Source organism: Falco punctatus, assembly GCF_963210335.1.
Source record: "Falco punctatus genome assembly, chromosome: 3".
NCBI lineage: Eukaryota > Metazoa > Chordata > Aves > Falconiformes > Falconidae > Falco > Falco punctatus.
This window is the reverse complement of record NC_137582.1, coordinates 112,218,890-112,231,704: the sequence shown is the minus strand read 5'-3', so window position 1 is coordinate 112,231,704 and position 12,815 is coordinate 112,218,890. Positions and strand designations below refer to the sequence as shown.

Genomic DNA, 12,815 nt, shown 5'->3' with positions numbered 1-12,815 from the left:
AGGTCATTTCAGGTCAGAAACTGCAGAATACGCTGTTAAGAGTCCAATTTACTTCTGTTTCATCTACAGAAAGGGGCTACTTTAGAGTGAGACAAGAATCACCTGAGCTGAAATACCTCATCTATCCCATTGAAATGTCAGCATGCACAAGTCAATTGTCAGGAAAAGGAGTATTAGCCCAGGGTGAAATAAAAGAAAGTATCACACTATTAACATTAATAGGGGGCATTCCACAGCTTGTAACCTAGATAACTGAAGGGGGCAGGTGGGAAATAACAATCTTATGTTCTGTTATGTCAGACATTTGTCAAAAATAGACAAAAAGATATTGCCAAGCAGTTAAGTGTCCCTCATATCTAGACAAACCCAATCTGCTCTTCAGTTTTCATTAATATTGAAAACTGATCAGTATAAACTGACAGGCAGAGCACTTAAAGAAAACTTACTGCTTTCAGCCTTAACAACCAAATTCCTAAGTTTGTATGTAGCCTTCTTACAGTGCGTGTCTGCAGAATGCAGCTGCTGGCAAAGGACACTGCTAGAGGAAATGCAATAAGGTTTACTTAAGAAGGTTAATAAGGTTTATTTTAAGAAAAGATTGTTGTGCAGCTCTGCAAGTGCTATGCGGCTGGTTCCTGTCTAGATGTCAGCTTTTCTCCTGCTGGATCTGTCAAGTGCCAAAATGGCGGTAAGGAAAACATTTTAGGTCAACCAAGCAACCCTGAACTCCTCAGCTAGAGAAAATGGTTATTTCCTACCATACCAGCCTACCTCAGTAGCTTATTACTTAGGATACTACATCAAGTGAACACACACAGTTATATAAAACTCTGGTCTACACACATCACTAGGTATAACTACGTATTATTTAGTTAGTAATAGTCATTCAAATAGGACATAAGCATCCACCCAACCATGTAATGCTCCTGGCACCATGAGAATTCCCTAAACACTTTCAAGTGTTTGTTTATACCAAGTACCAAGTCTCACTCCAGACTGCAAACTCTGTCGTACCCCAACACAGTTTCTTCTGCCAAAGAGCTGCACCTTTAACCATGAATTTCAAAACGAAGCATCTACTTTCCAAGTGCCACAAAGGACTAAATCATTCAGTCAGCTCTTCCAGCAGAAGAGAGCTCAGAGAAAGGATTGAGACTTGCACGCAGATCTACAATTAGTGCTATCTTGGGTAAAGTATTTGTCCCTCAGCACTGTACACAGCACCCAGTTCTAGAAAGTAAAAGCCCCTAAACACAGAGTTTATGTACTGTATTTAAGTAGGAAATCATTCAACAATTTAAAGGCGATGATTCTAACCACATCAGTTCCTCCTTCTCATCTCTTCTGCTTTCTAATGTTTTTTCCCCTGTCTTCATGGGCTCCACATACTCTTGCATCAGTTTATTGTAGATACATTCTCTTCCCCCACCCCCTTAATCTTTGTGCCTTCTTTTATTCTGCTTTCTACAAATGCACCAGTTTCCTGCATCTTGTCTTGTTTCTTTTATCATAGGTCAAACACAGAGCGTCCACTTTCACTCAAAGAGCAGGCATAGAAGACCTATATATTTCTTGGGTCATTACTGAAGAAAGTAAGAGACCATTACACTGTTTTACAGAGCCAATAGAACAAGGCCTCACCAGCAGCTCCTTCTGTTTTTTAAATTCAAATAAAGAAAAGTTAGGTCATGGCAATGTTCCCATAGCAATGGCTCTGCTCCAGTGCTGGCAATCCCAAAGACAGGAAAAATAAAAAAGATGTGGAAGAATATGAGGATAAATGGAGGCTTTAATGTATATTAAAAAAAAAGATAAGTTATCCAGTCTGGAGCTTATTGGATTTGATTATGTAAATTCTCACTGTGTTGCAATGTCAAAAACATTCACCCTAGGCTCTTTGGAGCCAAATTATTCCCATGACAAAACCCTAGGTACTTTTCAGCTGTCTTTCAGTTAGAAATTTTCAGTGATGTCCTTAAGACTCAGTTCTGCTCAGCAACTAAGCACAAACTGTTCAGGATACTTTTCTAAAACTGGTAATAAAAAAAACTTATTTCCCTCTTTCAGCATGTAACCCTGACCACAGGTACGGGGCGGAGCGCTGCCAATCAGAACAGTGGACAAAAAGTCAAGTACCAAGCTTACACAGTAAAATTCCGGTGAGGATGGAAGAGCTACCATTGACCATTAATATCTTGAGTCCATCCCTTGGGTACCTGATACTGGTTTAGCAAAAATAATCTTTCCACGCAGGAAACAAAATTAGGGCCAGGCCTTCCCTGTCACCACAGAGTTTTAAAGGAAAATGTTAAAAGCTTCTCTTCTGAACAACAATAGGGAAAGGGATTAGTTATTCTTTTTTAGGTGAGCAAAAATAAAACCTTCAGCCTTGACTTTTTGCTGAGGGGATTATAAAGAGCTTACATGCATGCCGCTGCACAAAACCTGAGCAATGAAACGTAGAGTACTATGTTCTTTTGTACCTTACGGGCGCTTTTCCACATGTGTTTCATGTACGCGTAAGTCACTTGGGGATGTACTGTTGGCAGTGGGTGATCCAGCTGTCGAGATGGATCTACTCCCAAAAGCAGGACAAGAGTCTTATGGGCCAGGGCCTGGAGAAAGTTGCAAAGAGAAAAAGCAGGTTAAAACAAGTTCATTCTTACCTCTATTTCATATTGGTCATAGAACTGCCTGCCACTAAAAAATACCTTCAACCCTCTAGATAAAACACAGACATAGCAGCCTTATTACCACACCCTGGACTCGTAAGAATACCATATGCTAAACCATATGTCTTCACTGGGATCTGAGTGTTACATTCTCATTTCAGTAGCCAACAGAGAGAGCGAAGTCTCTGTTTCAAGTCTTTTTGGTAATAATTCTCACAGTGAGTGTTGAAATAGGATTGTAATGTTCAATGATAACAAACCTTGTATTCTAGATTTGACAGATTTTTTTAGAGGGTAAAGCTTGATAATGCTCACCAGCCTCCCGCTCTTGCCACACAAGCTGGCATACTTGAGCCAAGTTCTCATGTCCTCATGAGGATTCACAACAAGAGATCGGACCATCAATATTCTTTGCCAGTCTTCCACAATTCGTTGACAGCCCTGAGAGGAAAAGGAAGAAAGAAATTTTTTAGTGTTTCATCTGAATCTGCTCCACAGAGCCATCAATTCAGAATCCAAAGGGACTTGTCCCAAGATGGAGAGACTTCAGCACCCATAATTCACAGCAGGCCAATATTACAAACTAGCTGGCTATTTCTTTAGCACTGCAGCGCGTGAAGAAGGTTAAGTCCTTGACTTTTACCCTCTGCCGCCATCTCTGTGTTTGCAGTCTAATGAAAACCTCTAATGGCAAAAGAAGAAAAGCTTCTAAAGCAGTAACACATCCAAAAATCAGGAAAGCTCTTCATGCAAGAGAGTCAAGAGTTCTGTAACCCTTATCAACCTAGTTTTAAAGCCTATTTTTGATTTAAACAGTGACAAATCTCAATATGGAGATGGTACAAAAGCAAACGCTTGGAAAGATACATTTGCTATTGCCCTTCTCCTCCTTGCATGTGTTGCTTTTAGAGTCTGGCATGAGTGAAGTGATATTCTGCCAGAAACTCCAGTTCCAAACGCTGTGCTGCTTGTGCAAGCATTGTCTGGTTCTTGTCTGTCTGAACGGAGAGGCACAACAACATTGTCAGTCAGAGCAGGATGAGTCTATATTTCAAAAGTTCAAGGATGCTACAGAGAAGTAGAACTGTGGAAGGCACAGTAACAACCAAAACCATGGTGATTGCTGTAATGGCCAAGTACTTCAGGGTAACAGCGATCTACAGTCCTATCGATTCAGAGACGACTTAGACTGAGTTTTGAGGTAAACAAAAGAATTTCTGATGGCAGCAAGCACCTTAGCACCAAAATATTTAATTCTTTCCCTTTTTTTTTTCCCCCAGAATTGAGGGTTGGGAAGTTAGGCAAAGCTTGTTCCCTAACACCTAAATAAACCTCATCTGATAGGCATTTAAAAATTATTAAACAGCAGCTATAAAATGATCAAGAACTGCATGTACTGCTTTCACAACTATAAACAGCTAGCTGTATTCAGACATTACGCTTCCTGTCACTCTCAGTTTCTTCACCCCAGTGGAATGGTCCTGAGCTTTTCCAGACAGGAATACAGATGGGAGACTAAAAGCTTTGTCACAGTTTCCCAAACAGCTAAAAAATACGCAGCAGCAACAGCTTTTCGTAAGGAGGCAGATACTGCAGTCACAGTGAAGAACTCTGGATAGGGAGAAATTCTTCCTCAAGCGTATCAAAATTTGGTATAATGAGAGCATTTTTACTCTTACTATGCCTTTCCACCCCCACCCCCACCCCCCCTTCCCTTCCCTTGCAGGAATCACCTCTTTAAACAGTATTCCTACATGTACTACTTAATCTGATGATGTTGATGCTCACTGTAGGAATGCCTCTTGTAAGGAAAAAGACTCAAAGTATTTGGCTGATTTAAATCTTCAGTGGTGCTTTGGATTTTTGCTGTTTACAGTAAGAAAGGCACAAAATTCTCCTTAAATACAGGAACAGCAGCACTGCTAAAAGTCTCTTTTAAGAGGACAAGGCTAATCACATCATTTAGGTTGGAAAAAACCTTTAAGACCATTGAGTCCAACCATAAACCTAACACTGCCAAGTCAACCACTAAGTCATGTCCTTAAGTGCCACCAATCAACTGGAAATGTTCTTGTAAGAGGTCAAAAAGGAACAGGACACTCTTTTACAGGTATGTGAATTCTCAGGCCAGTTTTCCAGCATTGTGAGAGAATTCACTTCTTAAAATGCAGCCAGCCAGGTAAAAAGTTCAAACTAGCCTTATCCAAACCAGTATTTCCAGGTGTGATCCAACAGAGAGATTAGCATCCCTGGAGTTGTTACTAGTGTCTCCATTCTGTACACATCTATTTTCAAGGCTTAAATCACCCTAGTAAAGTATCACATCAGTAGACACCCAAAAACCACAACCAACCAAACCAAAACCTCAAACAACCAGGACAAACACAAAGGAGACAGAAAGCATGCAGCTGTGCAAGCATATCTGCTATTGGGATAGAAAGAGAAATGAAAAAATTTGCTGAGCCATCACACTGACTTGAAAAGAAGCTGTTCATGCCAACACATCAGCATCTCCATCCTTGATCTTTACAAAGGTGTACCTGCAGTCTTTCCCACCAGATCTGGCGGATGATCTCACGGCGTTCTGGTACAAGTTTATACTGGATAACCTCTTCCAGCTCTGACAGCATCTGGCAGGATACCATAGCCTGAAGGAAACAATCACATTCCATCCCAATCACTACAGAACAAATCTACCTATAATTAAGGAACAGCATTTTGGCATCAAAATATTAAGTACATACGCTGCCCAACAGGTAAAGGACTGACTGCTATATACTGGTATCTAGATGACCTGGTGATTCAGCTTTCTAAATTTTTTTTTGGGTAGTGGTGGTGGGAGCTCACTTTACTGTTTTGTCCCAAACTGCTCCTACAAAGTTGTATTTCTTATCTGACAAGAGCCATTCAGCTTGTAGGCCTACATAGGTCTTGTATTTGGCACAAGTGCTACTCCAAAGTTCTATGCAACTTCTAGAAACAGTCTGAAGAAGCAACGAGAAGAATGAAGGCTGAGAGTTACCCAGTTACTTACCCCATAGGCTCGACTGTAGCTCTCTCCGGCCATGGCAGTCAGCTCAGCATCTAGCAGATCTCTGGCTTTGTCAATGCACTGAAATAGAGCAAGGTATCGGGGCAAAAGTGGTATGTTTTATCTAGAGTCAACTGTTGGAACTACTATTCATCTGTTCCATTTCACGAACAAAGCTGGCATTGTTCCCATTCTCCAACAAGAACCACAAAAGGATGCTATCAATATAAAGAATTGACAGGAAAACAGTGTCCAGGAGCAGATACGAGGGTCAAGGGGGCTTTATCACCTGCACAGTCTGAGTTTGTCCTTCTACCAAATCAAAGTTTACAGTATTTCTAATACTACCATCACTGTAGAGATCACTATTAATAACATTTATAAAGGAAAAGGAAAGTTCACATTTTAGTGCAAGAGAGCCAGTTACAAAAAAGCCTTAAGAAATGTATCTTGATAACATACAGTCATAGAAAATAGCTTTCACTGTTTTACATGACCCAATAGGTTTTTATGAATTTTACAAGACAGCAAATTCCATTTCTCTTCCTCCAACTAAGACATGCCCTTCAAGCATGAAATAAATCCTGCTCTGGTTCCCGCCATTATATAATCTCTCATGTATAGTTTTTCCAGTTCAAAATGTTAAAGGTTAATCACAAACTCTACCCCTTTGAATGCCTGGCTAATTTTACTGTGCACATCACCCAAAAATCTATGTATGGGCTTTGACAGAGCAGACTGAATTACTCCTTTATCTAAGTTGGCAAGCCGGCACAGAATTCTGAGAAGTGGTACTTGAGCTTCCTTGGAAAGTAAACAACATGTTTCACATCTACAGAGGGGAAAAAGTCGCTCTGCAAATCTCCTCTGTGACAAACAAGCATACCAATATGGTTCTGTTTAATAGACTGATGTCTTGCCTTGATTTCTCATCTCAACCTAAGAGTCAAGATTTATCACAGCTACCAGAAATATTAGAGGAAAAGTTGTGGTACATGATATATATGCACACTTCACTGAAAAAGCTGCAACAGCAGACGTGCACAGAACACCCATGAAGAATCTTATGCATGTCTTATGCCATGAATGCCTTTTATCAAGCAGTGCCTTGCAGAATGGAACCTCTGCTGAGATAACCCTTGTTTATCATCTGTCTAGAAAACAGACATAAAAGAAGCCTAAGAATGACTAAGGCATTCTTACACTCCACAGCACTGGACCACTACTATCTGTACACATATTCACTGTTGCATTTCTGGAAATACAAGATAAGCTCAGTCACCAAGGTCTAATACATCAATGGAAAAAGGTTATTGGGCAGTTCAGAGGTTATAGACAATTGCTTTAAAATAGTATGTCTTTCCATATATATGTATCTATATATCTCAGTATAGCTTAGTTCATCTTAAACTATGTTTTGGAAAGCAAACAAGGAAGACAATTACCTGCTGGGCCAGTGAGAAAAGGTCCTGATGAAGAGCCAGCACAGCCCTGTAGAAAGCACCATCATGGGTATCTCTTGGTATCATGCACGTGTATTCTTCCATGCTATCCCACTGACCTGCAGAGACAGATATCCTCAGTAACACAACAGCCTCTCTGCAAGATAGGAACAGAACTATGCTACAGTGTTTAGATATCAGCAACTAGTGAATGCGGTGTGGTACTTCTACATTTAAGTCAGCTCTCTGACAGCTTGTCTTTGGCAGACACAGTCTGTGTTATATACAGAAACTGTATATATACATATACAGAGTTACAGACAAGCAAAACCAGGCATTTTTCTCCTAGGCAAATTGTTAAGGTCATGGAAAAGGTTCTTGCATTCCTTGTGATGAAAAAGGAGAAATGCTGACATTTCCAGAACATTTGAAAGAATTAGTGTCCTACAAAGCAAAAGCTGAATTTCTCTCAGCAAAGGCTGGCAGACAGCAAGTATTTTATAAGCTTCCCTAGTAAATATCTGGCCACAAATCTGAGAAATATCATTTATCTCATTTCAAGTCTGAACTATGTTCAATTTAAAGCTATGTAAAAGGGACCTGCTAAGCAACTGATTATCTGCTCAGACCAATAAGGCAGTCTCTTGTTACTTGAAACCACACTGGAAGACCTTATGTAAATGCAGGTTTACCAAAGGGCTTCAGTGTTGAAATGACACTTACTTCACAACATAAATACTTCTGTTCTTTGATTTTCCTGTTTCTTGTATGTTGTAGTCTGAAGCAAGTTAAAACTATCTGTGCCTCCATGTTGTGGGCTGTCATATACTACCACACAAGGACACATTACCTAGACCCCAGGCAGCAGCAGCAGCCATCCTCGCCATCTTAGCTTGAGTTTCATCATTGACCTGTGTCCACTTTTCACAGCATTGCTGGTGGAGCTGTCCCCTAAAAAGAATCCACAATTCTTGATCAGCAAAAAGCCTCTTTTAAGAATTCCATCTTTTTAAACAACCATTTTCCACAGATGACAGCCAACCCCATTGTTCTTTTTATATAGAGTGGAGAACAGGATTCTTCTCCTCTGGCCAACTCAGATATGCTAGTCTGATGACAACAATCCTATAATCAGAAAATAATTTCAAGGCACAATTTGACAACACAAATCCAGACAAAAGTTTGCATTTGTCCCTCAGCAATTAGTAATGCCTACTTTACACACTGAACTCCAGTCTACAAATAGAGGGAAAAAAAAAACATTCCCAAGGAAAAAAAACCAAACTACCACCAAACAAGGGATACTTAAATTTTTTTGCAAGTGTCAGTAGAAGAAATATATGATCTGAATAGTTGTGCGTGGCTTCTACTATCAAACATTTTAGATACATGCATCATCAAGTTTGAAGACAGAGACTAGAGAATCGTTGCTTCTGTAACCTAGTATGAAGACTTGTCATGGCAATACCTCAGAGGGGATCTGAATCTTTCATCTCCAGTGGAGAGGAAGCATCAGGATTTTTTTATATTATTTCTTTCAAATCAACTGTGAATGCTCCATTAATCAAACCCATTACTGCGGGTGTTGCAGTTCCAAAATTTCTCAGGCTGGATACTCTGTAGCAGTGGAAGAGTTGCCAACTGTGAGGGAGGCCAGCTTGTCTTTTCTACTGTCATCCCCTCCTCTCCCCAAAAAGATAAGTTAGTCAAACAGAACCAGTGGGCTGCCACAGGCAAGACAGTCATTCTGACAGCTTAATAGCCCAGGAGGAAAAAAAACCCAAACCAAAACAAATGAAAAAACCGGCCAAACTTTGCAACAGCAGTAAACCAGGACCTCATAGATACCAATAAAGTAGTATGGCTTTTGCAGACATAACTACATTAGAAGATTAATTAGAATATTTTGGCTGTACTTTCAAAACATCACTGCACAGAGTACTGATATAATGATGCCACATAATATCAGTTCACCATATTCTGCCAAGCAGACTCCAGCAGCACAAGTAGTCAAGTTGAACACCACTGAAGAACATCAGCAGCCAAACTATGGAATCCTCAGTCTCAATCTGATGTCTCTAGTCAGTTGCAAGGTAGCAGACAGCACTTTGCAAAGGCACTTCTGATTTGTAAAAAACATCTGCATAGAGACGGAGTGCAGTTCCACAACAGCAAGCACACAGATCTTTGTGAGATCGTGATTGCTTTCATCACTACAGACTATTGATTGATGCATAGTATCTAGCTCCAACAGAAAAAACCTACGTCCTTTTATAATGTGTTTGTCACTGATATATGAAGAAGCAAGAGGTTCTGAGAGGACACTTTACACAAATACATGTCCTGCAGGAGGGACAAATTCCATAAATCCCAGGTGGGAGCTGCCTACTCCTAGAAAAGATGATTGAGAAACACTCTGTAAGAGGATCTGTTTTTCCTGCTGAAAAAACTACACCCAATATGCTTCACTCTGATCCAGAAACAAAAAGGGCAGAAAAACGCTGTCAGAATTCAGTTTCTCAAACAGCTCTATTTCTCTAACAGTAACATGACTTTAGTGAAGAGGAATCTCCTTACAGTGTGCCATCCCATGGGTTCACGTCAGGACCCATCAGAAGAGTGCTCTAGTGACATGAAAACTTCAGTGGAAAGGCGGAACCTGGACCAAATCACACATGCCCCTGGGTAGAACTGCATGCTACAACGCACAAGATGCCTTCTCCAATTATCTTCTTTGAATTGAAGTGAACAGGGAGAAAAATCAGAAACCCCCAGTTAACTAGCAAGCTGCAAGTTGCTACCAGCTTACCCTCTACAAACACTTGACTCTAATCATCAGTTACATGTTGACAACACATATTTAACACAGGGTTTGAAACACCAAATGTACACAAAGACAATGCTTAATGAATGCAAAAAAAAAAAGTAATAATAAAAAACTCAGCCATCTACAAGATGGGCAAAAGGGTTTTAAAGTGGAAGTAATTTATTTGGCATAATCTTACACCCAGGTAACTACCAGGACACAGACAAGTTCATTAACAGTTGTGCAAAAGACCATGTATTCTGGATAGGCGCAGGTCTGACCATGAATAAATACAGAAATCTCTCATGTTTTAATTAGAGTTTAAAAGGGAGGGTCACAACGAGCTCCTTTTATGATTGTTTTTGACAAGTGCTCCCTAATTAAGGTTTCCTGCGAGGTCCCCACTATTTACAAATTCTTTCTGTGTTACAAATGGGGTTGATCTGATTGTAAGACTGCAGATTCTCTTTCAGAAAGATCACAAACTTACCAGAGGGCCCATCCCATAAGGCTTAGGGATGTTATTACCAATTCTGACTTCAATGAATGAAGTGAGCAGTCACTGGAAATACTCAAACTACTAAGCAAGCAGGAGTAAATAGGAATTCAGGCAAAAAAGTTTCACCTGGATGACAGCATCCAGAGAAGACATATGCACTGTTTTTAAAGGCACCATTTTCCTCAGTCTTCAGTCATTTCCCACTTACCATTCACCGAGCGCTTCCAAGCAGCGCATCCGTCCTAACATCAGCTCAGGATCATCTTTGTTTGTGTCCATCTTCTTGTCATAGGCCACCAGAGCATCTTCCCATTCATGAAGCTTTTCATACCATGTAGCCTGAATTTCCTAAGGGCAGAGGGGATCAGTATAAATAGCAGGATTAATATTTATCATTCTATATTAACTACTGCAGCTTCTCCCAAAAATTTCTGTGCCCATGGTGGTCACTAAGCCCTTTTTTCATTCTAAATAGCCTCATGGACTTTTGCAATACAGAGAAAAGTCTTGAGCTACTGCAAAAACAGGAATCCTGAGTATTGCTCAACCTGCACAGAAATGAATTCAGGTTTACCAGAGGAATCAATCCAACATCATCCTCCTCTTCAGTGTCAGTAAAATACTAGCTCATTAGTTGATGCTTTTCTTTTTGGAGAGGGGAGTGAGTGGAACAAGAAAAAGGGTAAATCTAAAAGATATTCTACTTGCCATTGTTGCACATGCTCGCATTTAAACAAGAAAAACAGCGCTGTGTTCAGGAATGGAGTGACCAACTGGAAAAAAACCCAATCCCCAAAAGCACACTGTGCATCTGGCTACTGCTAGGCAATTTTTTATTACAGCAGGTAGCATGATGTTGGGGTCTAATCATAGCACTCAAAAGGAAAGGCTACCGTTTGTAACAAAGACTTTAAAAGTAAGCCAAGCAGTGATCCTTATCAGCTGCACAAACTTTTCTTCAGTCTTTGTTTCCAATTTTCAAGAAATGAAATGCCTCAATATATTTTCCATACTTATCTCTGCCAATGTGCTTTTCTGCTCAGTCCTTGGCAGCTCATGTCTTGCTTGACACAGGCTGCAGAATAGATTCTTTTCCCAGCCCTGTGGGCAGGGTCAGTATAAACCACGCACTGCATACCAGGTCTTCCACTTAGGACGTTTATATACCAGTCCTTTAACTTCTCAGCTCAGTCATAATATTTCAAGTTCCTGAAAGCAGAGCTCACAGTTCCTCTCGATTTCTTTTCACTGCCTATTCTGGCAAACTCTGTGTTTTGAAGTGCATTTACTGCTAGAACTACATTACTGCTATAAGAGTGAGGTCAGAATTAGGTAACATCGAGCTTTGCTCAATCCACCCAAGGAATCATAAGAAACTGCAAAGATGTTCTGAAGGCCGTACTTCTCCCAGAAAGGACTTCTTTTCCAGTCTAGGTCAAAACCACATATAATCCTACACCAGAGTAATTCCACCATTTTGTGCTTGTACCTGTTCCCACTTTCTAGTGGTTCCTAATGAAAGAGGCTAGTCTATTGTGCTTCCAGGGCTGCCCTCCTTTTCCCAGTCACCCTAAGGCACTGCAAGATTTATGACAGCAAAATCATCTTTTTAACAAAGTAGAATAGGCAGGAGAGCGTAGATGCTTTAGTTCCTAAATGCAAACTAAATGCTTATAAGAAGTGGAAAAAAAAAAAAAAAAAAAGTTGTGCAGAGGAAGACACAAAATAGATACAGAATGGGGTTATTTTATTTCTGTGAGTAATCAAAATGTAAGGAACTGGCTAATCTACTATTCTCAATAATATCTGTGAACTCTTGACAGATTCAGGTGCCTCCTACATGAGAGAGGCTAGGGGCACAACTGCCTTTAAATCCTTACCTGGAAAGTGTTGATGCAGTTTGTCAAAAACCCTCAAGCTCAGAACAGGAGCTTACTCCCTCTCTTCCCAGCTTCTCTAAATAAAAGACTTCTTTTGTCAAGTTGCTAGTTGTTCACAGCTGCATTTAGCATCAACAATAGCTGCTAAATTCTCTTCCAAATCAGTTCTTGCAACCTTCCTCAGCTATCTTACCTGTATACAGTGTTTGCCAGTACACAGCTAAGTACACGGCGTACGTCACCATAAGTGGCAAGGCACCTTCAGTATGAATGATGCAAAATTATGAGCAGGGGTAGAACCCCAACATGATTGATTGAAAAAACACAACATGACACACACAAACCCAACCCCCTACAAAAGCCATCAAAACATAAGACATGAAAAAAAGTTATCCAGCAGGACTCACCAGCTCCCCAAAGTGCTTCATGGCATATTCCAGTACCCCAGCAGCTGCTTCTGGCTGTTGCAGTTTATTGTTAATGCT

The 12,815-nt window shown here is 40.3% G+C and overlaps 1 protein-coding gene across 7 annotated transcripts in view; it reads right to left on the bottom strand.

The window, feature by feature from the left end:
• Window positions 1-12,815, bottom strand: part of MTOR (mechanistic target of rapamycin kinase) — a gene marked incomplete at its 5' end in the record, with an annotated part of 67,193 nt that overhangs the window by 17,453 nt on the left and 36,925 nt on the right. For all 7 annotated transcript variants that reach the window (XM_080380881.1, XM_080380883.1, XM_080380884.1 and 4 more), the window contains 8 exons: window positions 2,484-2,615; window positions 2,988-3,113; window positions 5,213-5,320; window positions 5,707-5,784; window positions 7,149-7,264; window positions 7,996-8,096; window positions 10,659-10,798; window positions 12,738-12,813. In XM_080380881.1, the coding sequence (XP_080237007.1) occupies window positions 2,484-2,615; window positions 2,988-3,113; window positions 5,213-5,320; window positions 5,707-5,784; window positions 7,149-7,264; window positions 7,996-8,096; window positions 10,659-10,798; window positions 12,738-12,813 (877 nt within the window). The remainder of the gene's footprint in view (window positions 1-2,483; window positions 2,616-2,987; window positions 3,114-5,212; window positions 5,321-5,706; window positions 5,785-7,148; window positions 7,265-7,995; window positions 8,097-10,658; window positions 10,799-12,737; window positions 12,814-12,815) is intronic.